At 38.7% G+C, this 24,357-nt stretch overlaps 2 protein-coding genes across 2 annotated transcripts; one reads left to right on the top strand and one right to left on the bottom strand.

Annotated features, from left to right (window-relative positions):
- Positions 1 to 950: 950 nt before the first annotated feature.
- Positions 951 to 5,662, bottom strand: LOC134648982 (CD63 antigen-like). Its single transcript, XM_063503652.1, has 5 exons — positions 5,376 to 5,662; positions 4,715 to 4,903; positions 3,814 to 3,984; positions 3,178 to 3,387; positions 951 to 1,095 (listed from the first exon to the last, which is right to left on the bottom strand). Exons 1-5 carry the CDS (start codon positions 5,454 to 5,456, stop codon positions 1,024 to 1,026), a joined length of 723 nt encoding a protein of 240 aa, XP_063359722.1. The 5' UTR covers positions 5,457 to 5,662; the 3' UTR covers positions 951 to 1,023.
- Positions 5,663 to 6,258: 596 nt separating this feature from the next.
- LOC134648981 (CD63 antigen-like) lies at positions 6,259 to 23,218 on the top strand. The gene is made up of 6 exons (XM_063503651.1): positions 6,259 to 6,296; positions 6,484 to 6,587; positions 7,548 to 7,739; positions 18,237 to 18,407; positions 21,100 to 21,324; positions 22,498 to 23,218. The coding sequence occupies exons 2-6, from the start codon at positions 6,522 to 6,524 to the stop codon at positions 22,561 to 22,563; spliced, it is 720 nt and encodes a 239-aa protein (XP_063359721.1). The 5' UTR covers positions 6,259 to 6,296; positions 6,484 to 6,521; the 3' UTR covers positions 22,564 to 23,218.
- The last annotated feature ends 1,139 nt before the right edge of the window (positions 23,219 to 24,357 follow it).

Raw genomic sequence — 24,357 nt, forward strand, 5'->3', positions numbered from 1 at the left:
TCAAATACGAAAACCGAAAACTGTAATTTACGTAGATAACATTGTGTAGGGCTTAGTATGTACCTACATTCTACCGCATAGACATTATCTAATTACAAACTGAATAGTCTAAAGCAAATAAAATAAGTTTTAGCTTTAAGTATTACATTTTCTTATTCCTAGAACAGTCGTCACTTCACTCATGAACTGAAGTTTTTTTATAAATATGTTTAGGTATGGGATTAAAGTTCATACCTACTTACATTAACAATTAATATAAGTACCTAACTGTCTAACAACTCATACATATACTTAAGTGGTTTACAAGAAGTTGACTTTCCTGTTTCTAACAATATGATAAAGTTTAAAGATTTATTTGTTGCCACGTATGTTAAGTGCTACCACAAAACGCGCTACATTTATTAAATCCAAAATTATTTTTAGCTGAAAACATAATTAGGTAGGTATAATTATGTTTTCAGCCCAAATATGTATCGTCATTAAGCTATAATGAGTACAAAGTAGGGAACTATATGTATAAAAAAATAGGTAAATGATAAACTGAAAAACCGATGGTGCCGAGCGGGTGGCCTAGAGGCAATGGCGTTAGCCGCGGCAGCTGAAGACGCCGATTCGCTTCCGGCCTCGGCCACTGAAGACTTGGTCACGTTTTCTTTAGTAAAATGGGTACATCGGTACATCATCACGAGCCGTTATTAAAACTCTAATTCTTACATCTACATTATCTGATGCTGCAAATGGGGACACCCGCGATCCCTAATCCGTCATGACTGTCATGAGGTCATGACGAGTTCATGACTATAACATGACGTACGTTATGGTAATTATTCGTTGTCAAAAACAAGTATTTAATTAATAAGTATGCCCTGAAGCCTTGAATGCTTCACTTGTTATGACTGGCTGTCATGGTCGTTATGTCGTTAATAGAGGCTACTAGGTACTTATAGTTTAAATATTTCATGGGGAGTTACATTTATAAATGTATAAATAATTGTTTATTTACAATCTTATTTGTAGAAGGAACTAGGACTCCAGTTCGACTGATTCGAACCTCGACCGCCACGTGAGCCACGAAGCGATTGCAGCCAGCACTATCTGAAAACGGGTAAAGAATTAAAACAGAACTGCCATTATCATGAAGACTTGATACTTGTAATATTTAATCCCATCAAAAACATAAATGAGAAATGAGAGCCAAGTTCAATATTAAGAATATTCGTCGTTGTTGACTTCGCTGGAAAAAGAATTGATATCTATATGGGTGCCAAGTTCTAGTTTGCTTGGGATGTAATTAAAGTTCAGGATTTGACTTGACTAGTTTTTACGTACCTACATGCTATATTATATTTGTCTATATTACCTACTTTTCTAAAATTTAGTTTGTTGGTATAAAATAGCCAAGCCAAATCCTGAACTTTAATTATATCCCAAGCAAACTAGAACTTGGCACCCATATAGATATCAAAATTCTTTTTCCGGCGAAGTAAACAACCTCTTCTCTTTCCACACATACTCTACAATGTAAATACAAATTCCGTATGTATAGCCCATCGATTCAATAAAATAACCGTGCCATTCAAATTGCAGTGCCTTTATTAGCGATATATGCCTGCCTAATGCCTATACATAGCTAAGTAGGTATATAGTGCCTGTTATCGGCCTCCGTAACCATGGCATTGCAATCATTGCATGCTTCGATCGATGCACCATTGAAACTGATAAAATGTTATCCAAAAGTTAAAATATACTATACCTACTTGCCTTTTCTGTAAGTATCAAAAAGTTAGCAATTGGTAATAAAAAATTTGACACTCCCAAAATCACACCCAGACATTCCAGTACTTAACTTTCGGGTTAAAGATAGACACTTATTGGCTACTTACCAACGAAAGAGAGACAAAGAGTCGAAGTCTATATATCTGCAGGTGGCTCCTACCTACAGAAACCGTCAACACAAACACGTGGCCAAAGGCACTCGTCCAAAGACACCCATGCACCTGTTGTCTTACACGAGCGCCACCGTACAGTTGAATGGATAGATGGTCCCGTAGTCGGTGTGGCAGCAGCTGATGGGTACCTATGTGTTGAAAGAAGACACACGTCCCGTAGACCATTAATTACCTGTATACAATAAGTGACCACGAGTGCAGAAACCGCCAATACAAACACATTGTAGCTAGGCTTAGCTATGCATGCTATGGCTATGCACTCGGCTAAAAATACAATGCAACCAGTGTTGTACGCGAGCGCTACCATACAGTTGAATGGAGAGATGGTCAATGTGGCAGCAGCTGATGTGCTGATGTTGCTGATGATGGTATGCGTTGAAACAAGACACAGTCCCGTAGAGTCCGTAGACCATTAATTACCTGTATACAAGTGACCACGAGCGCAGAAACCGCCAATACAAACACATTGTAGCTAAGCCATTCGCCCAATGATACAATGCAACCAGTGTTGTACGCAAGCGCCACCGTACAGTTGAATGGAGAGATGGTCCCGTAGTCAATGTGGCATCAGCTGATGGGTATGCGTTGAAAGAAGACACGTACAGTCCCGTAAACCATTAATTACCTGTATACAAGTGACCACGAGCGCAGAAACCGCCAATACAAACACATTGTAGCTAAGCCATTCGCCCAATGATACAATGCAACCAGTGTTGTACGCGAGCGCCACCGTACAGTTGAATGGAGAGATGGTCCCGTAGTCAATGTGGCATCAGCTGATGGGTATGCGTTGAAAGAAGACACAGTCCCGTAAACCATTAATTACCTGTATACAAGTGACTACGAGCGCAGAAACCGCCAATACAAACACATTGTAGCTAAGCCATTCGCCCAATGATACAATGCAACCAGTGTTGTACGCGAGCGCCACCGTACAGTTGAATGGAGAGATGGTCCCGTAGTCAATGTGGCATCAGCTGATGGGTATGCGTTGAAAGAAGACACAGTCCCGTAAACCATTAATTACCTGTATACAAGTGACCACGAGCGCAGAAACCGCCAATACAAACACATTGTAGCTAAGCCATTCGCCCAATGATACAATGCAACCAGTGTTGTACGCGAGCGCCACCGTACAGTTGAATGGAGAGATGGTCCCGTAGTCGATGTGGCATCAGCTGATGGGTATGCGTTGAAAGAAGACACAGTCCCGTAAACTATTAATTACCTGTATACAAGTGACCACGAGCGCAGAAACCGCCAATACAAACACATTGTAGCTAAGCCATTCGCCCAATGATACAATGCAACCAGTGTTGTACGCGAGCGCCACCGTACAGTTGAATGGAGAGATGGTCCCGTAGTCGATGTGGCAGCAGCTGATGGGTATGCGGGTGGATTGCCAGTCGTTCACGCCGACCACGCCGCAGCATTCGAACTGTTGGACAAGGTTATGTTCTGATCTGGGTTGCGAAAACACGTAGTAGAATTTAGAGTTATTATAAGTACAGTTACTATTAAGGCGCAATCTGTATCTATATGTTTATTATAAAGTCACCGTCTTGGCCGAGAGCAAGTACGGAATGGGGCGGAATTAGGCTCCAACAATTTCCCATATCATTGTATTAATTTAACTTACAACGGAGGTCGGTTGCACTTTAGACCGTCTGTCACTGTTAAAATATTAGCTAATATTAAGTTTCATAAATTCACAGTTGAGTGTTGAGTGACGTTAATAAATTCATCAAGTGTGGTTGGTGTTGGTGCAATTCATCTTAGGGGCAAAACTTATCCTCACTTATCCGCTCCTTCAACAAAAACAGGCTTATCTAATCATAATAATATACCTAGATTGTGTACTTACTTCCGTGTGTAATTCGTCCCATAGCTTGGCGATGTCCAGCCTGGAGTCATACAACAGTAAACTGCTGGCCATGGGTGCTCTAATCTCGCTGTTGACATCATTCACCAGCGAATACGCGGCTATCGTGAGCGCGCTCTCGTCTATTAAGATGAATATCAATCCGGCCAGGTACTGAAGCAGAAAAACGTTTATTTATAGTATTTTTATTCAAGAAAAACAGTGGAAGCGTGCTGGGCCCATAACCTATTGAAACAAATATTCCTTGGACATTTTTTTATTGAAGTCTGTCGAAATATTAATCTGAAAATACACAGTTATATAAAAAGTTGTACCTGATGGCCAGTTTCAACAATATATTGGGTCTGCTCTGACAATATGTCAGCGGTTGCGTCTATGTCTAATTGCCACATAGACTAGGAATCCTCTAGACTGAGTTTAGAGCAATTATTTCATGAAACCGATGCTGCCAAAAATACGGGGGTGCGGGGGGACGAGGTGAGCGAATCCCGTGCCGTGATTGGTCCGTTCAAAGACACGGACCAATCACGGCATGGGATTGACTCGAAGATGGAGTAAAACTACCGTATAAGTGGCAGAGGGGGTAGCGTTACTATGCTCTGTCTAGAGGATGTCTTGTCTGTGAATTGCCACGACACTTTTTATTTATATATTTTCTATGGGTCGCGGGTCGCGGCAATTATACCGCAGACATATTTTTTGAGAATGATCCATTATATTATTATAGCAACAAGCAATACGCAAATATGTATAGCATATCTGTTAGTGTTAATTTAAGGAATAAAATAAAAGTTTTCCTTATACAACGCCTTCCAAAATTAAATAGCACTGATTGATTTCAGCATTTTTCCTTCAACCTTTATTATGAAAGTCAGGCACATACCACAGCGACAATGAAGAACTTTTCCGAGAGCGCAGCATAAAATCCGAGGACAGATATCAGCAATATCAAAACGCCAATAGCTGTTGCGAAAGCTGGTACAGTGTAGAATCGGTTTGTGAGGAAATCCTCGTATTGTATGTTCTCCACAAGGACCACTACGCCAACGATCAGAAGCAGTGCACCGGTTAACTGTAAACAACAGGAATAATTTCCATTATTACAGTTGTAGGGGGTAGCACTCCATGGAAAAGATGCTTAGAATCAGGCCTGGATTTAGAGACCTAGGGCCCCTAGGCACTTGGTATGGCACTTAGAATTTAGGGGGCCCGCTAATAGTCCATCTCAAAACCATTGCTAGTTGCCCCTAGCCCGGCCCTTGTGGGCCTAGGCGAAAATCCGGTCTAATCTATACAAGTCCTTCTCTGTAGAACTTTTCTCGTATTTTCGCAAACGCATTCTCCTCTTCACCTCCCTATGGCTCTTGCATCTTATCTACTAGGTACCTACTTGACTTTTCTAGTCGTTCCTACTCAATGATTATTTATATTTACTACACTAGTAATAAGTACCTAAGTAATTGTTTAAAGATTAATGTTTTTAAGTAATGTTTTAATTGCATATTAATCTCTAAGTACTCCAAAATTACTCAAAAACAACTTACCACAAAAAGTCCATTAACTGCAGCAAGATTATACCTCACTGATTTCAAAATATTAGGTAATTTAACTGACGGAATTTTCATCTTGACCACTTTTTAAAAAATCTGTCGATTTCTCGAATGAGATAAGTAAACTGAGCGCGGGATAGGTATCTTACGAACTATCTGAACAGTCAATGTCTGAGTTATCTTGACGCAGTCTTGACGTTATCCGTATCTGAGAAAATTTATCTCCCAAAAAAATATACAGTTATAGTTCAACGTTGTTTTGGAGAATGTTTACTCTTTATTCGGGGTGCAATATTTTTCTCTGGGACAGTGCATCCTATTTACTTTTGTTAGGTACCTAGGTAATTTATGTTGCAAAAGAGCAGTCACAATTTAGCTTCTCTAAATTTTATGAAAGCAATACTTTAGTATAACATTTTGACTTGGTTTATAAATGGTAATATCACATATGATCCTAGTAAAATGAGATAAGTATTACGTAAAACAAAAACACGTCAACCGAGCGTTAAACGCGCACGCGCACGCGCATCGTATCTACACTCTGTACAAAGGGCTAGATGGAAAACTTTTTAAAATCTCCCGCCTTTGAGGAGTTTGTTATTTATTTCCTGGCAACATTTTTGCGCGTAGTTTTTAGAAATTGTTTTAAACCTTTAGTCATAAAAAAACTTTATCGTACTAGTTAATTTAGTCTAAGAAGTCCTTTTAATCAAGTTTATAATTCTAACCTCGTTCAATGGTCAATGCTACTTTTGTACGAGTGGTGCGTGAAGCAAACAGCTGAGACGGGAGCGGCTGTACTCGGGCCTGGCAACACTTGCATTCGCATGTTTGCTTGCTGTAGCTGGTGAACGCTCCGTTGTTTCGTCACTGTTGATTTATCATTAATTTTATCTGGCTCTTCATTGTTTGGCGGTAAGATTATTTTTAAATAGCACGCAATAAAATTTAAAACTGATTTAGACATTTTAAAATACAACATCACGTTTCACATTACTTTTGAAGACTACCCCATTGTCAACACGACAAATCGATGTTTTTAACTTCGCACTTGTGTTGGACGCGTAATTACTGTATAATAGCTGTGTTGTTTTGATTCCAGGCAGTGATTTTGTAATTGGAACACTCCGGATTTCAAAAATGGCTCTCGGGATGGGGATGTCGTGTGTTAAATACCTGCTTATAGCATTCAACCTGCTGTTTGCGGTAAGTGCTTTTCTCTAGCCCTTTTCTCTTTCCGAGCGAGGTTTCTTGAACATTATAGATAGAACTTTTCTTTTATAGATCTATAACAGAATGTTTACTTTAAATTTCGTTTAATATCCAAATAGATTTCACGTAATGCCTACCTTCCATTACCTACCAAAAAATAAGCTGGGTTTTCAATATGTTACACTTAAAATGACTCATTAAAGACATTAACGATTGCATAATGTTAACTGATGCATGGCTGTTTCTTCGACATAAGTATGTTGCACATGATTTTATTTGCAAACTCGAAAGTTTAGTTTTTTGACAACATTCTTTCAACTTTTTCGAGGTCATTCTGTGAGTTCGTTGAATACCATACGATATTTCGTTTATAGCATACGATCCCCAGTTCAACTTCAGTTTATCACTTATTATTTTATTTACTCACACAATAATAAAATAGCATTGTTTTGTCAACAATGCACACTCAATTCAGATAATTTCTTGGATGTTCATAATGAGAGAACTTAGAGAACAAAAGCGTGTTATCCACAGTTTTCATATCACATAAAATAAATTTGACCTCATTAGAAAAACTTAATATTTTTGTACAACTCTTATGTTTCCACACAAATTTCTCTCTCTTCCTTTCCTGCTTAATCTCGGATAACTCCACACAAAACTGATTTTAATATTATTTAGCTTTATGATATTATACCTTTTTCCATGAAATACCTATCTATTTAATATTCTGTTCTTGTGTAAACTTAAATTAAGAAAACAATTGCCCTTCTAGGGTCCAAGAATTATAAATAACTTGCTAACTATGTAAACAAAAGTTACTAGTAAATTGACATTCAGTGTCAATTTTAGTATGGCGGTTTGTTTACATAGTTAGCAAGTTCTATTGAATGACAGTTTATAATTACCACAATGGTGCAATAAACAATATTAAGATTAAGAACTGTATTTCAGATCACTGGGCTGATCATCTTCATAGTGGGCATCAAGGCGGAGATGCGCCTGTCTCCGTACATTGACTTCACCGACGGGCACTTCTGGTCTTCGGCTCCGGTGGTTCAGATCATCGTTGGAGTTGTCATCTTCATTGTAGCTTTCCTCGGATGCTGCGGTGCCTTTAACGAGAACCACTGCATGATTATTACGGTGAGTTTATGATATACTGTGTAAATTTCAGTTTTGCTAAATTTCTTTTTTAGACATTCTACAATTTTCTGACTTATTTTCAGGTTAATATTGTAATCCTTATGTTTTAATTAATTTGATGGGTGGTATTTACATATATCAATAATAATGAGCTACTGTTTCTTTAGGATTGTTCTTCTTATTTATATTTTCAATTCACCCGACATACCTTTTTTTTTATTTTATTTTAGTTATTTATTACACAATAGTTACAACTTTTTTGTTAATGACAAAGCTCCACAAAACTACATTTGTTTGACTGTGGAGTCGCATTATTCTATACTTAAATAAATTTATGTTATAAGTAATAGGCTTACATTGGGAGTTATAATACTAGGTAATGTCATGAATACTCTATAGGGCAACACATTCCCCTATAGTGTATTCAAGAGATACATTTTAAGACTCTTTTTTAATCTACTTTTTTTGGGTTCTTTTACTATGTCTGCGGGCAAAGTATTCAGTAAATAGGGTAACCGTTTCTTAAGTGTCCTATCGCCATAATAATTATACACCCTAGGTACTTCATATTTGCCCGCCGTTAATGCTCTGGTGTTATGACTATGTTTGACTAGATCCCTGTGTTCTTGGCTGCCATGACTGTTTATAGCTAACATATATTTAAGTTTTAATCCCACTGGTAAAATTTTACATAATTTAAATAATTGTCTGTAGTCAGTTTTGCAACTGTGTTTTATCTTTTTATTAACTAGTAGTTTTAGAAAACGGATTTGTAACAATTCTAATTTATCTATGTTAGTTTTAAACGTGAGGCCATAGCAGTCAAGACCATAACTAATAATAGACTCTACTAAACAAGTATAAATACATTTCAAAGTGCTAACAGGAACTTTAAAACTAAGATGGTAAAATATGCTTAAAAGTATTCTTAATTTATTACAAATGAAATCTACATGAGTTGTCCAGGAGAAGTTTTCGTCGATTTTCATGCCAAGATACGTAAAACTGATAACTCTTTCTATGGGCTGGCATTTACAAGTTACGGAATCAATACTATGTATACAATGGAAACTATGTGTGAAAATGGACGGGATATCGTTTTTAGGTACTAAGTATGGAGAATGTATTAGCATAAGTTTTGTCTTATCGGCATTTAACTAACCTAACCTAACCTAACTGATCGATCTGATGAACTGAACTAAAATACACATCAATACAATTAATTTATTAAGAACTGTGTGTTTTCCTCTATCCTTCATTCCTGCAATTAAGTATTTACTTAGTATTTATTTAACTGTGTAGTATACTAGATATGACATGTGAGAGTACTAGGAGAAGATCAATTTATTACCTACTAAGACCTACTAAAAGCACTGCAAACTAATAGGTAATATAATAATAAGCTTAACTTTAGAATAACAACAGTATGTGGTGGGAATATTATTCATTCTTATGTTTTTTTATGGTTTAACATTGTCATAAGAATGCCATGCAAATTTTATTTTTAACGAATAACATTTTTATAGCACTGATAAATATCTAACCTGCTTATTCAGGTCCAGTTATGTTTTATTTTATGATTTATTATAACAACAATAACAACTAAAATTGAGTTAGGTACCCAACATATGGTAAACTGTTTTTTAACAGAACGCAACTTGATATTGATAAGCCCTATAATTTGATTAGTGTTGTAATTAATGCCTAACTGTGACTAAGCCAAGTGACAGTCATGTTTTTAACACAATACGTAGAAGAGTAACTAAGAATGTTACAAAGCATGGCTAATTTTACAACAAAGCTAACTTGGGAACGGCGATTTTCCGCACGTAAAGACGGAAATACACGTTATTTACATTCAAAGATTAAAATTAACACAAATATAAAAAAACTACAAGGTAGTTTCTACTAGGGTGTCAAAGAAACGGAAAAAAATCCTTTCTCTGACAAAGATCCTTCGTTGTTCTTGTTAAAAAAAGTGTAAGGGACGGTCATCTCGGAGGTAACTGAAGGGAAAACGGTCATCACATCATAATCTACATTTGACACTGAAAAGTGAAAGGGTTACATGCACATTTCAAGGGTGTATTCCCATTTGTCCCCGCCGGGCACACAGAATAGGCTTCATGTAAATCATTCCCAGTTGTCCCCGCCTCATGTATGACGGCGGTCTCGTGGGGTGGGGTGGGGACAAATGGGAATACACTATATCAAGCCCTAGTTGGCAGCTTATTGGTCAGTCGCCCTCTATAGAACTTCCAAACTTATTGTCAACGACCTCTTAATACGCCAAAGTACGAAAAAGGTGAAACGATATCGTATTTTCTTTATCAGACAGTAAACACGGTTTGTTTACCCTCGCTTGGCATCATTCTACTAACAAGCGCACTGGCTAGCCAACTAACGCAGATCCCTACATACTACATGCAACATACGAGTCACGGTGTCCAAGCGTGCCTTATTCGCGGGCTTTGTAATTACTTTACAAAGCGATGTCTTAAAGGTGGTAGTCTATGCAAGCTACACAAGTACGCAGCTACATATATCGACTGTCTTGCGCGTGTTGATTACATATACTATTATTTCTGTGGTTTCTGTTCTACTAACTAACATGACTGTCCTTGCGGTTGGCGTTTGGTCTTCAATGAAGCGTGACTGAAGGTCTGATGATGACACGCTATTAACTGACCAATTTTAAACTTTATCTCGTTGTAATACGGATTACAAATGTGTCGTGGAAATTGAAAGTGTCTGAACCAATGACAAACCAAACCGTCACAAAACAATTTTTTATGCACTGAAGAGGAAAATACTGCATTAAAATATGAAAAGTTTACGCTTTGCAAACACGTAAAGTTTTGAATTTGTTGTTGTATACCTACAGTTATTTATTTCCCTGAAATATGAAAAATACATTAACTAATAATGATCCCCATTTTAATAAAAACCAAAATCATGTCGGGAGTCCCGAGTAATTGATTTTGATAGTGTCTATAGTCTATGTATCTAGTGCAAACAATTAAATATTTACAACTGCGTCAAATAGGTTTATAAAAATTTGATTCATGAGATACAGCCTGGTGACAGACAGACGGACAGGAGTCTTAGTAATAGGGTCCCATTTCGTTTTTACCCTTTGGGTACGGAACCCTAAAAACCAGGGGTTTCAAACAGTCTCTCACGCTATGTGCGAATACCTATTAGCACGTTGGAAATTCATCATTTGTTAGGTACTAAAAAGTCCAACATTCCATTCAACGATTACCAACTTATTAAATCGTGTTTTTAATTTCTTGCAAATCAATCATGCAAAATGACTCAATTTTGTAAAAGTACATCAGTTAATGGCTTTAATGAGTCATGTCAATAGTTGGAACGGAACCAATAACAACAGTGTTCAAGTACGCCATACAAGATAACGAACGTTATCGTGAGTGCGTGACCGAGCTGTATGACAGTATACCTAACCAGACCTAAGGGCCCGGCCACATGTCAGCGGTGCGGCGCCGCCGCCGCCGCGCGGCGCGGCAACGCAGAAATTTGCGGCACCGCAAACCGCTCTGCGGCGACGCCCGCCGCAACGCAAAATTTTGCGGTGCCGCGCGCGGTGCCGCAAAGCGGCGAGTTTCGCCGCGCGCGGTGCCGCCGAGCGGCGTGCGGCGCCGCAGATTTCTGCGGTGCCGCGCCGGTATTTTCTTTTGAAATGATTTGCATCTTCATTCATTATACGAAGATATGGGTTCACCCAAAATTTTCTTTCCAATTGTTTTTTTTATTTCTGTGCCTTCTTAATAGCGCTGGCAGTACACCGAGAAATTCAGTAAAATGCTGCAAATGATGTTAAAGGTATGAAAATCGGTACGATTGATATTTAGGACATTTGAAACAATTTGACCCGAAGCACCATTAATCTGTCAGCTCCCACGGCTCATATATGAGCCAGAACGCTTATGGTGACGTCATATCGTGGGATTCGTCAGGTTAAATAAAAAAAAACGAGATGAGTTATCTTTTTTTTTGTATGGAATTTAAAAAAAACTGTTTTGAAACCTATCGTGTGTGGTATTAAACGAAAGGGCTTTCTGAGCCGATTCATTTCGATTTCATTTTTTTTTAATTATAATAAAAATAATTTTCAAAACATACCAAGTTTGGGCTTCTCCAGATACAATACCGTTCAATATTTTTTTGTAAAATATACCTCAAATTATACCTAATATCCTCATATCTAACCCTAAGAAAGCAATTTTGAAAATAATTACATGAAGTATTTTTTTTTTAATTTTTCAATTTTACAAAGTGTGATCTATGAATCTCTCAATTAAATATTTAAATAGAAAGCATAGTTTTTCCAGAAAGTCGCTTATATCTCGGAATCTATAAGTCGTAGTAAAAATTATCTATGTAAGAATTAACTGAAAAATCTCACATTTTAACCCCTCCCCCCCTTTCCCCGAGTTCTCCACCCCCCACTCATGAGAACTTTTTCTTACTTAAAGCTTAGATATTACCAAAGGAATGTTACATGTGTAAACCAAGTTTCAATACTCTTATTTTACCCGAATGACATTATGAGTAATTCGGCAGGGGTATTATTACACTTTGTAAAATTGAAATAGTATTTTATGCAACCGTTGTTTAAGAGGGGTCAGAAAAGGCGAGTGGCGTGAGTAACAATTTGAGGCGAAGCCGAAAATTGTTAATAAAGACGCCACGAGTATTTTTTGACTCCGTTAAACAACGTTGCATACAATACTTTTTCTACGACCAAGCACTTCCTTTGAAAAAAATTGTAAATTTAACAAATATTTTTCATTCAACAAAAATAATACTTTAAACAAGTGGAATCATATAGGACATATATGTAGGTAAACAAACCAAAAGTATACAGCTAAGATACGCGACCCGGCCACCGCGCCCCGCGCCCCACGGCTGTATGGTCAGCGACACCTTCTAGCTAGTAACTCATGAGGCCCTGGTACTTGCTCTTAGTTAAATTACAATTTTGGATAGTTTTTTTTTCTCGATTTTGGCCACAGTAGCCTATGGAGACTAACAAGCAACGCTAAGCGGTGTTCGTAGTCTATGGATCTTGCTATATTACGGGTGTCACATGCGCGTTCTGACTTCTGAAGGAATTTTATTATTTCTACTATAGAACCTAATGAATATTTTGTAAATTGGCAGCAATGCACTTAGTACTCATCTGTCAGAGATGACAATTAAAATTAGGTTGGCAACAATGTATTTCATACAATATTTTTTAAGTGGTGATTACACGAAGTATCGTAAAGGTACCAAAAAGATACTGCGTGTATGCACAAATACTTTTTTGGGGAATAGACTAAAGACTTGTCTTGACAACTATAACATAGGGGTTTAAAGGTGTGTGTACGACCTTTTAAATGACAAATAAAGGTACGGCAGTAGAAAAAATTAAAACAAATATACTAAATGTAAATATTTTCAAAATTGTTTTATTAGAATTAGATATTTATTTATTTATTTAATCTTTATTGCACAAATGAAAATACAAACGTACAAAAGGCGGACTTAATGCTAAAATGCATTCTCTACTAGTCAACATTCGGGCAAATCAGATAACTTGTAGGTGCAATATCATGTTATAATTACAAAACAAAGTAGGTACCTACTTTTACACAACTATAGGTGAACCAGGATCTATTGAGGGTGCGCCATGTTGCGGAATTTCACTGGAACTAATTTTTTCATACTACACTGAATTGTCACCCTATACATGAGAATAACAGCGCCCTCTTGACAATTATCATATATTACTGGTCAGGCTATAAACAAATACAATGAATATAAATAATAAATAGATATGGATATGAGGATATTAGGTATAATTTGAGGTATATTTAACAAAAAAAATTTAACGGTATTGTATCTGGAGAAACACAAACTTGGTATGTTTTGAAAAATATTTTTATTATAATTAAAAAAAAATGACTCAAATGTAATGACGTGATATATTTTTGGAATCAGCTCAGAAAGCCCTTTCGTTTAATACTACACACGATAGGTTTCTAAACAATTTTTTTTTAATTTCATACAAAAAAAAGACGACGTCATAACTCCTCTGGTTTTTTTTTATTTGTTGGTGCTTCGGGTCAAATTGTTTCAAATGTCCTAAAGATCAATCGTACCGATTTTCATACCTTAAACACCATTTGCAGCGTTTTTTGGCAAACCGCTATCGCTATAACAACAGCAAGAGCAGAACACGTGTGAAGGGATCCATGTCTGATTAAACAACTGGTAGTCGAATTTTATTCTTTACTATGCAGCGTGGCATCGCACGCGGCGCCGCACGCCGCTTGGCGGCACCGCGCGCGGCGAAACTCACCGCTTTGCGGCACCGCAAAATTTTGCGTTGCGGCGGGCGTCGCCGCAGAGCGGTTTGCGGTGCCGCAGATTTCTGCGGTGCCGCGCCGCGCGGCGGCGGCGGCGCCGCACCGCTGACATGTGGCCGGGCCCTAACTGTCTAGCTTGAGTTTAATTTTGCACAATAAATGCTAAAAGCTTGTACCAACAATGAAATTTTGCGCTAGGTACTCTAGGTAGCCTACTCTCCATCGTCAGAAATCTTCTAAGGTAGACTGGGCCACACGTACTAATTTACAATACCTAGTCCAGTCATTAGCGCAGGAATCATCGCAACGTCTTGCGAGCGGCCAATTGACCGCGGTCGAAGCGACCTTTACACTGTGACTTCACGTTAAACGGACGCTTCCTCTCTCATTTACGTCCATTTGTCATGGTAGACATGTCTAGTTTAATTAAATCAGAACGAGGAAATGACGGATAAAAGACTTGCACTTGCAACGAACAAAAAGCTGTCTAAATATAGGTGCGTTGGTTATGTCAAAAAACCGGTTGGCATTTTAGAGCTTCGCTCGTGCCGCTTTCGAATGTAGAAGTAAGGTCATTTGTTTTAATTATCGCTTTAACTTAATTAGTAATGGTGCTCGTACTAAATAGCCAACTGCTTTCGATCCAGTTGGACTTGGTACGTTAAGAGGGGGCGTAAAGCCAGGAAATTGAAGGAAACAAAAGATATGGCGCGCCGCACGAAACTTGCGACTAACCCACCCAAAAAAATGAATGCGACTGATTTATCGTTATCAACTTCTTAAAAATACATCTATGTACATATTTTTATTTTTTTTTCTATTAGAGATAAATCACAATTACATAATATTTAGATCCAAAAGCATCGTTAAACCACAGTGGTTTGTCTCGATACTCCATTCCGCAGTACTTAAATAATTATAAATCATGACAAAAGGCTTGTTTTCCGATAGCGCCCATAGATGACGATTCTTATAGGTTTGACTATTTATTTAATGATAGAACACGTTATCATTAATTTTCAGAAAAAAGTAAGTCAAACGTGCCGCTGTCGCAGCTTGCCTGCTAACCATTTTATCACTCCACCACAGCTACATTGAAAGCATCGTGCTTTTCTAGCCTGTAGCGTAACGTAAGGGCATTTGACTGTGTATAATTATGTAAAATAAATTATTTTACGCCATGCATGAAATAAAGCACCAGAAATTAATAGAGAAACGTAGAGAGCAGTTATTTTTAGACACAATTTATATTTTAAAACACATATAAAATTATAAAAAGTAGGTTATTTGATTGTTTCGTCACATGCTAGCATATAAATTGCATAGTAGCAAAATCGTTCTGACAGTGAAAAAAGAAACTGATTTGACTAGTAGTCAAATATGTTACTGGTATGCGGCGCCGTCCATTCAAAATAAATCTTAATTTTGAGTCTCATAGCTAAAAGTAACGTACCTACCTATTGTATCTAGAACAAACATTTGCTGAGGCGACGAAAGAAATCTAAACGATATAAATACACGGTCATTTCCCCCTAACGTGTGTTATCGTAGGATTTCCTCTGATTGCTGATATTTATACCGCGATCCGCGTGACATCATTCGGCCAAAATAACAAAGGAATTGGCTGCTGACCCAGAATAACTACCTAGAAATTAAGAGGCAATTTAGCGACGATGGATGGGTCAGACAGACCCTAAATAGCTATAAAATATAAATTAAAATAACAGATCATTGGCGAGGCACCGGTTTTTCTTCAGGGTCAGAAAATTTCGGTTAGGCCCTATTAGAATCAAATTAAGTGAATCGAAAACGATTTTATACATTAACGAGCTTTGCCATGGAATGACAACCAGATACCTACGTCGAACTCGGTAGCATCCATCGTTTTACATTATATATGTCACCGTAAAATTGTAAACACTCTTCATATTATAATCTCGCTAGTTACATTATAAACTGACGGTAGGGAGATTATAATCTAACCTAACCTAACCTACGTTAGATTATAAACTAACGGGTTCACAATCTTACGGTGTCATATATATATATATATAGCAATTGCAGATACAATAGCAAATTTACAGATGGCGCCAGCATAGCTTGCCTTGTCAATCCCTAGAGTTGTGTCAAATTCTTGTTTTTTTTTTTAATATATTATGGCCTGGATGCCAGCCCTTTAAAGCCAAAGTCTATTCTTTTATTCCGTAGACTAAAATGACATTTCATAGTATAAACATCATGTGTCATTTCATACTATGAAATGTCATTTTAGTCTACCGAATAAAAAAATAGACTTTATCTTCACCAGTAAAGACTTATTTGACCACCACACAGCAATGCTTTTTGTGACACAAACAATTTTACGGGCGTTTGTATTACAGGTTTGCACAGGAAATCACTTATTGAATTAGCTTGGTCTTTAATTTAATTACCCGTAAATAGCAGTTACCGTTTATCTGGTTGCGGATTACTTTATCACTTATCAGTTATTATTACAATAGTTGTCTCTCTTGCACTAACTGAAAAAGAGTCGGAAAATGTTTATCGTGACACAACAGTAGTTACTGTAGGTTGTTATTACGAGCGGTCTTTGTTTGTTAGGTATAGCTCTTGTTTGCGTGTATAATAATAGTACTATTGTTGTTGTATTTTATGTATATGTACGTTTGTACGTAGCGTTTTATATTTACGCCCTGTTAGCCAGAGCAACACGTAAAATTATGTACACACAAGTGTTAATCTTATCCCATTAACTTCACACAAATGGGCATAATATATTTACCCAAACATTTGTGTTGCATATTTTTCTTTGGCAAACGAAAATGAACTAGACACGATGATTATGAAAACGTCCTCCCACCATGCCGACGTTAACATCCGTCCTTTGATTAATTGTACATTTAACTAAATCCGAGAATGTCGTGAGAAATCACGTTGTTCACAATTAGTGTTGGAAATAAGTATGTAGGTACTACTATGATACAATACAATCTCACATGGGCATATGGTAGGTAACTAATGTAAATTCATGAATAGGGTATTATATTGCATTTAAATAAATGATTTCACACCATGCATGAAATAAAGCACCAGATAATTATTAGAAAAACATAGATAGAAGTAGGTGAGTTGACCGTGACGTCACGATGTAATGTTTCATATAAATTCCAATATCTGGGAGACCGAGCAAAGCTCGGAAAACATATCAAAACTCGAAAATGCGCGTTTTCCCAGGGATAAGACCTAGCTAGATCGATTTTTCGCCCCCGAAAACCCCCATATAGCAAATTTCATCCAAATCGTTAGAGCCGTTTCCGAGATCCCCGAAATATATATATATATATATAAATAAATAAATAAACAAGAATTGCTCGTTTAAAGGTATAAGATATTAGCCATATTAGCAGTTCATTTTGACGGTTCTAAAAAAGAAACTGATTTGACTAGTAGGAAAATACCCTATTGTATGACAATACATTTACTACGGTGTAATAAAAATAATAGCCCCCCAGTGATATAATTTAAGACTGCCTGTTGTCTACCTCTATCCTTAATCAATTGTTTTCCTGAAGCTGTATTTTTACTGAGGTGTGCAAATAAAGACTAAAGACTAATAGGGATGATGACACATGTTGAATTTTATAACAAAATCTAGTAAAATAGATAGCAAACGAGCAATTTATCACAATACTATGGATATTAAAATAAAATATTGAAAAATTACAAAATTACAGGACTTGAAAGTTTCAAAATTTAAGTTTTTTTTAACTTCCAAAAACGATAAAAGTAAGGGTACCATTCGATTCCTTACATTTCATCCAAAAAAATATTGTATAGCAACTATATACATAAACGCAATATTTCACCGACAAAAACGCAATTTTCTTGTTTTATCCATACAACAAGATGGGCGATGACGTCACGGCCTCTGGCCGTTTTGTATAGGGCGTTTCGCGAGTGAAGTGCGACTGTCGGACTTTGACTACAATTTCTGACTTTTGTGTTACTTTAATGCAATGGGTCCCATATAGACATTTGATCCTAAAAACAAACCCGATCATTGATACCATAAAAAAAATTAGTCATGTAGCCTAGTAAACCCGTGTCTCATTCTCTCCAGTTTGCGGTGCTACTCCTGGCGACGTTCATCGCCGAGCTGGCCGTCGGCATCGCCGGCTACGCCAACCACGCCAACCTGGAGACGTCCATCGTGCGCCATCTCAACGAGAGCCTCAAGGAGTACCCCACCAACAAGGATGTGCAGCGCAGCTGGGACATCATGCAGACTGACGTGAGTAGGAGTCCATAGGCTACGCCAACCACGCCAACCTGGAGACGTCCATCGTGCGCCATCTCAACGAGAGCCTCAAGGAGTACCCCACCAACAAGGATGTGCAGCGCAGCTGGGACAGCATGCAGACTGACGTGAGTAGGAGTCCATAGGCTACGCCAACCACGCCAACCTGGAGACGTCCATCGTGCGCCATCTCAACGAGAGCCTCAAGGAGTACCCCACCAACAAGGATGTGCAGCGCAGCTGGGACAGCATGCAGACTGACGTGAGTAGGAGTCCATAGGCTACGCCAACCACGCCAACCTGGAGACGTCCATCGTGCGCCATCTCAACGAGAGCCTCAAGGAGTACCCCACCAACAAGGATGTGCAGCGCAGCTGGGACAGCATGCAGACTGACGTGAGTAGGAGTCCATAGGCTACGCCAACCACGCCAACCTGGAGACGTCCATCGTGCGCCATCTCAACGAGAGCCTCAAGGAGTACCCCACCAACAAGGATGTGCAGCGCAGCTGGGACATCATGCAGACTGACGTGAGTAGGAGTCCATAGGCTACGCCAACCACGCCAACCTGGAGACGTCCATCGTGCGCCATCTCAACGAGAGCCTCAAGGAGTACCCCACCAACAAGGATGTGCAGCGCAGCTGGGACAGCATGCAGACTGACGTGAGTAGGAGTCCATAGGCTACGCCAACCACGCCAACCTGGAGACGTCCATCGTGCGCCATCTCAACGAGAGCCTCAAGGAGTACCCCACCAACAAGGATGTGCAGCGCAGCTGGGACATCATGCAGACTGACGTGAGTAGGAGTCCATAGGCTACGCCAACCACGCCAACCTGGAGACGTCCATCGTGCGCCATCTCAACGAGAGCCTCAAGGAGTACCCCACCAACAAGGATGTGCAGCGCAGCTGGGACATCATGCAGACTGACGTAAGTAGGAGTCCTATTGGGCAGGGTACCACAGCCGGAGGGCGTCGTGGTTAGGGTTTGCACGACGGATCCGAAATGTATGGGAAGATCCGCGGATCCGGATCCAGATCCGGATAATTTCATACATTTCGGATCCGGATTGCAAACCCTAGTCGTGGTGGAACGACATCTATCCCAGTGCGCCCTCACGAGCGACAAAGAGTGAAACGCTGGAGTGGGTTTAGTGAGTAGGGCCAATCTCGCCAAGAGAGGGATAAGGAGCGGCGAGTCCCACACACAGTTCGTAAATGCATTCCCACTCCGTCAGAACCAGGGCCGTCAAAAAAGGGTTTCACCACACCAGACAAGCGACTTAGCGGCGCAAGACTCCATCACAATTTATTCTGAATTCAAATCTTGAAAACTTACAAGATGTAGAGTAATGTATGTTTGTGCAACCATGTAGTAACTATATGTAAAACATTGATTCTTGATTCATTTACTGTACTCATTCTGTATTTGCAAGAATCAATAAACGATGTCGTAACTGTTCATATTGGCTTATCGATGAAATGAATACATTCTACTATACATATTTATAGCAAACGTGATAAAATACCAATGTCACATTTGCAAGTTATTAACCTATTTCCAAACTTGTACCGCCAGATTTCTGTAAGTAGCTTACTTACAGCTCTGTCCTAGTCAATGTAGACATTATGAATGAGTTTTAGGTTCTAACGATTGAAAGCGTAAGTACTCGTAGATACTTTTTCATCTAATTAAAGTTGATAATTGACAAAATAAATGGAAGGATACAAAAGGGAGAAGACCTAATTAAACAAATATTTTTATTTAATGAAATATGATAGGAACATTAGTGCCTGGACTGGGCCCCGAACATACAGATACAAAGTCAGATAACAAAGTTAATGCGTTGCCGGCGCAATTATGTGTGGTCGCATCGTTCCGCGAATTGCACCACAACAATAATATAATACACTTTTTTTGATAACATATAAATATACACTGAACTGCGTTTATGCGTTACACGGTGGACTTGATAAGTTGGTTTTAAATGTCGTGGTAACGTTGATACATCAGAGGTCCTAGCCAAGATGCCAATCGTTTGCGCCGTAGCGAATGAAACGGTAATCCTCTCTATCACTTTTCCATATTAGTGACATGAGCGTAGGCAAAGGCATCGTTTACTACGGCGTAAACGATAGACATCTTGGCTAGGTACCTAGAGGGGAGTGGCTAAGGTGTTCAAAAGTATCTGAACATGCAGTTTAAAGACTAGATAATAGATACGGAAATCTCGACCTAAGCCCTCTTACGCTTACACATATACCTAATGACCAAGAGCAGCTTTATTGTGCACAGTGCGATCGGATATTTAACCTTTTGGACGCCAATAACCGATATATCCGCACCGTAGGTTCAACGCCAAAGACCGATTAATCTGGCACAGACCACAGAGCAACATCGACCTACGTGCAAATACATAAAGTTCAACTTCAGTTTTGACACTTCAATGATGTGGCGTCTGAGCTGATAGCTTTTGTGTTCGACACGGCGTGGAAAAGGTTAAAACGAAGTTCGGTTTTGCGAGCCATATACGTGCTCAACAGAGAAAATTGTAAGCGTCGCCGTTGTCTAATACGACATGGAGGACTGTATTGTAATAGATTTTGTGAATACCTTGGCCGCTCTAATATATCTGATGGCTACCTGGATGCCAACATTTTCTAGTAACAATCTCCATCCCTCAGCTGTTCTGCTGCGGCGTGTTCGGCCCCAAGGACTGGTCCAACAACACCCTGCCGGTGCCCGACTCGTGCTGTAGCGCCCGCGAGGTCACCAACGGCGCCGCCGCTGCCTGCAACTTGGACTCTTCCGACATCCACACTGACGGCTGCCTGCCCAAGATGCTGGACATCTTGAAGGACAACGCTTATCTCATTGGTGGAGTGGGGCTGGGCATTGCTTTTGTACCGGTATGTGATTTTGATTAGGCCTGTGCACACCGGCTGCGTGTGCGTGACGTGCGCGTGCAGCGTTGTAGTATACAGATCCTTATGAGAGACGGCACACCGCATGCGTGACGTGTGCGGCTCCAACATTTTAACGCACGTGCACGTCACGCACACGCAAGCCGGTGTGCACAGGCCTTTATTATTAACCGTTTCGGTGTGGATGGCACGACAGGCGTGTCATCAATGTTTTTAACGTATGGCGTATGACACGATAGGCGTGTCATCATTAATGGGCGGATGACGGATGCAATACAGTGTGTAAGTCAAATACGGGCAATAAATTAAACCAGATATAGAATTTACCCGTCTTATCATTAATTGATAATGACATTACGAGATACGAGCTTTTCATAGTAACTGCCAACAAGCGTTGACAGTTACTTTAAAAAGCTCGTATCCCGTAACGTGTGTGGTGTATTACATTGCGGGCCGAATTATTTTGTATGGTTATAATTTTCAATGCATTTCTAAGTAAAATCTATCTCAATATACTTTTTAGGTCCTATGCTAACCACCGTTTAAATATTCGCCCGTATTGGATTTACACACTGTATACGTCTTTAACCTTTTGGACGCCGTGTCAAACACAAAAGCTGTCACTCAGATCGCTGTCACCGAAGTGTCAAAACTGAAATTGAACTTTATGCATATGCACCTAGGTCTATGTTGCTCTGTGGTCTATGACTGACATGATTTTGAGCATATAGCTGGTCAAGCAAATCTTGTCAGTAAAAAAAGGCGCGAAATTCAAATTTTCTAAGAGACGATATCCCTTCGTGCCTACATTTTTCATATTTGCCGCGCTTTTCTACTGACAAGATCTGCATGACCAGCTATAGTAACGCTACCCCCTCTGCCACAAATATACGGTAGTTTTACTCCATTTTTGAGTCAGTGCTGTGTGACGTCAGTCTCTTTGAACGGACCAATCACGGCACGAGACTCGCTCACCTCGTCCCCCGCACCGCAGTATTTTTGGCAGCATCGGTTTCATGAAATAATTGCTCTAAACCCTGATGTCACCTACCAGCATGATTCAGACGCTTATACTTCAGTGTAATACTAGGGCCTACATTATTCTGGCAGACTTGCATGTTTTGAATGACAAACTTAAATATTTCCGTTTATTTTCAGCTGCTCGGAGTGATCTTCGCTTGCTGCCTCGCTCGCTCCATCCGCAGTCAGTACGAGACCGTCTAAGCCAGCTTTGCTATTTTACCCACGTTACCAGTACGAGACCTTTTCAACATTTTTCCTGACTCATTTTTTACGATTTTATAATTCGAATAAGTATGGTCTCGCAAATATCTTAGCAGTCATTGTGATTCTCGTTTTCAAAGGTTAATTTAAGTTGTCTGTATATGTATGTGATTATTTTTTAATGTTATTTTATTGCCATAGTTTTATATCTTAAAGGTTCTATTTATTAAGAGTACAATATTTTAAGATCTCTTGAAAGTAATCCGTTAGGCGGATGGCTTCTTTCAATGATTATAACTTGATGATTATTTAGATTGTATTAATGTTTGTGTAAATTTAGGCCAAAAATGTGTTAGTGTCGCGTGACTGTCCCCTGCACTCGTAACTTCACATCAAGACAAAGTGTGCTCAGCGTAGAAGACTGATTTATCAAAGGGTTTACACCAAATTCCAAGAAAATATAATGAAACTAGGTATTCATCTCATGTCGCGACGTTCTTAAACTTTTCGATTCGATGTAACCTTTACTTCTTAGTGTCTAGTAGAATTGGTGCACACGAATATAAGTAAATAATGTAATTCGAATATATATTAGATGATTGTCATATCTAGATGTGTTTCCAGGTACGTTTATAATAAAATCCTCTTTCATCTACACAGTACTTTTATTCAAGAAGTCCGATTTAATAAAACAGCTATCGGTGTTCTAGTTACACACAATTTTATTTTTTTCTATTTTATACCATGATACAAGTAACAGAGGATGGTGACAAGGGTCCGAAGTCAATCGATTCAGAGGAACCTCAGTCGCGTTAAATACAGCTGTCGTTTGCAAGCAACATAGTCATAGTACAAAATAATTAAAAAATCACATTGACAAAAATATCCAGTCTTGAATACCGTCCCAGTATTCGATTATCTATTGTATGTCGCAAGCATGTGAACCTCACAGCACCAGTTACACCATGTTATCACCGATTTGATCAAAAATAACGAATATCTTCCATTCAATGCGGGATCGTCTTACATTCATATACGCGCGACATACTCCCACTAAAATCATTACACAGCTATTTTTAATTAGAACTATGGTTAAGACATACATTACACATTACCTAAATAGTAGAATAACTTATTTCTAATAATTGTTTACATGCTAAACGGAATATGTTAGAAAAAATACATGGAGTAATGACAACAGAGAAGTGGCTTGGACTGATTTGGCACATCTGATGAGTGCTCTTTTCGGAAGCCGTAACCTCACTCCGACGGGAATCCGCGAGGAAAGTAATCAAATCACCCACTATTGGATCAAAGCTTGATATGTTTATTTTGTGAACTAATGAATCATGTCTAATCACGTAATCACTCGATTCGATAGAGCAATCCTGCAAACTATGAAATACTTAATGGATAAAACCGTAATTTGAAAATATTGCTGGACCATCAGTCATTTCACATTTATTATGATTCATTTCAAATAGTGACTATTTTTTCAACCATTGCACGCAAATAAAGAAAACTAGTTTAAAATACGCAACCTAGGATAGATTCAAAGAAATTTACTATCTATTTCAAAACAATAGGACCAAGTAAAAACCTATCTAAAGACTCAAAAATGTCACTCAAATTAAGGCAATACAACAACTTCAAAATATGACCATCACATCTTTTAGGAAACATCGAGTAGTTAATTAACCATTCTATTCATTTGTTATGAATAAAATCATACCAGCTTACACTCAAACTTGACATGGGCACATTTTGGCCATAAACTTGCGCGTTAAAAATGGC

Source organism: Cydia amplana, chromosome 6 (genome assembly GCF_948474715.1).
Source record: "Cydia amplana chromosome 6, ilCydAmpl1.1, whole genome shotgun sequence".
NCBI lineage: Eukaryota > Metazoa > Arthropoda > Insecta > Lepidoptera > Tortricidae > Cydia > Cydia amplana.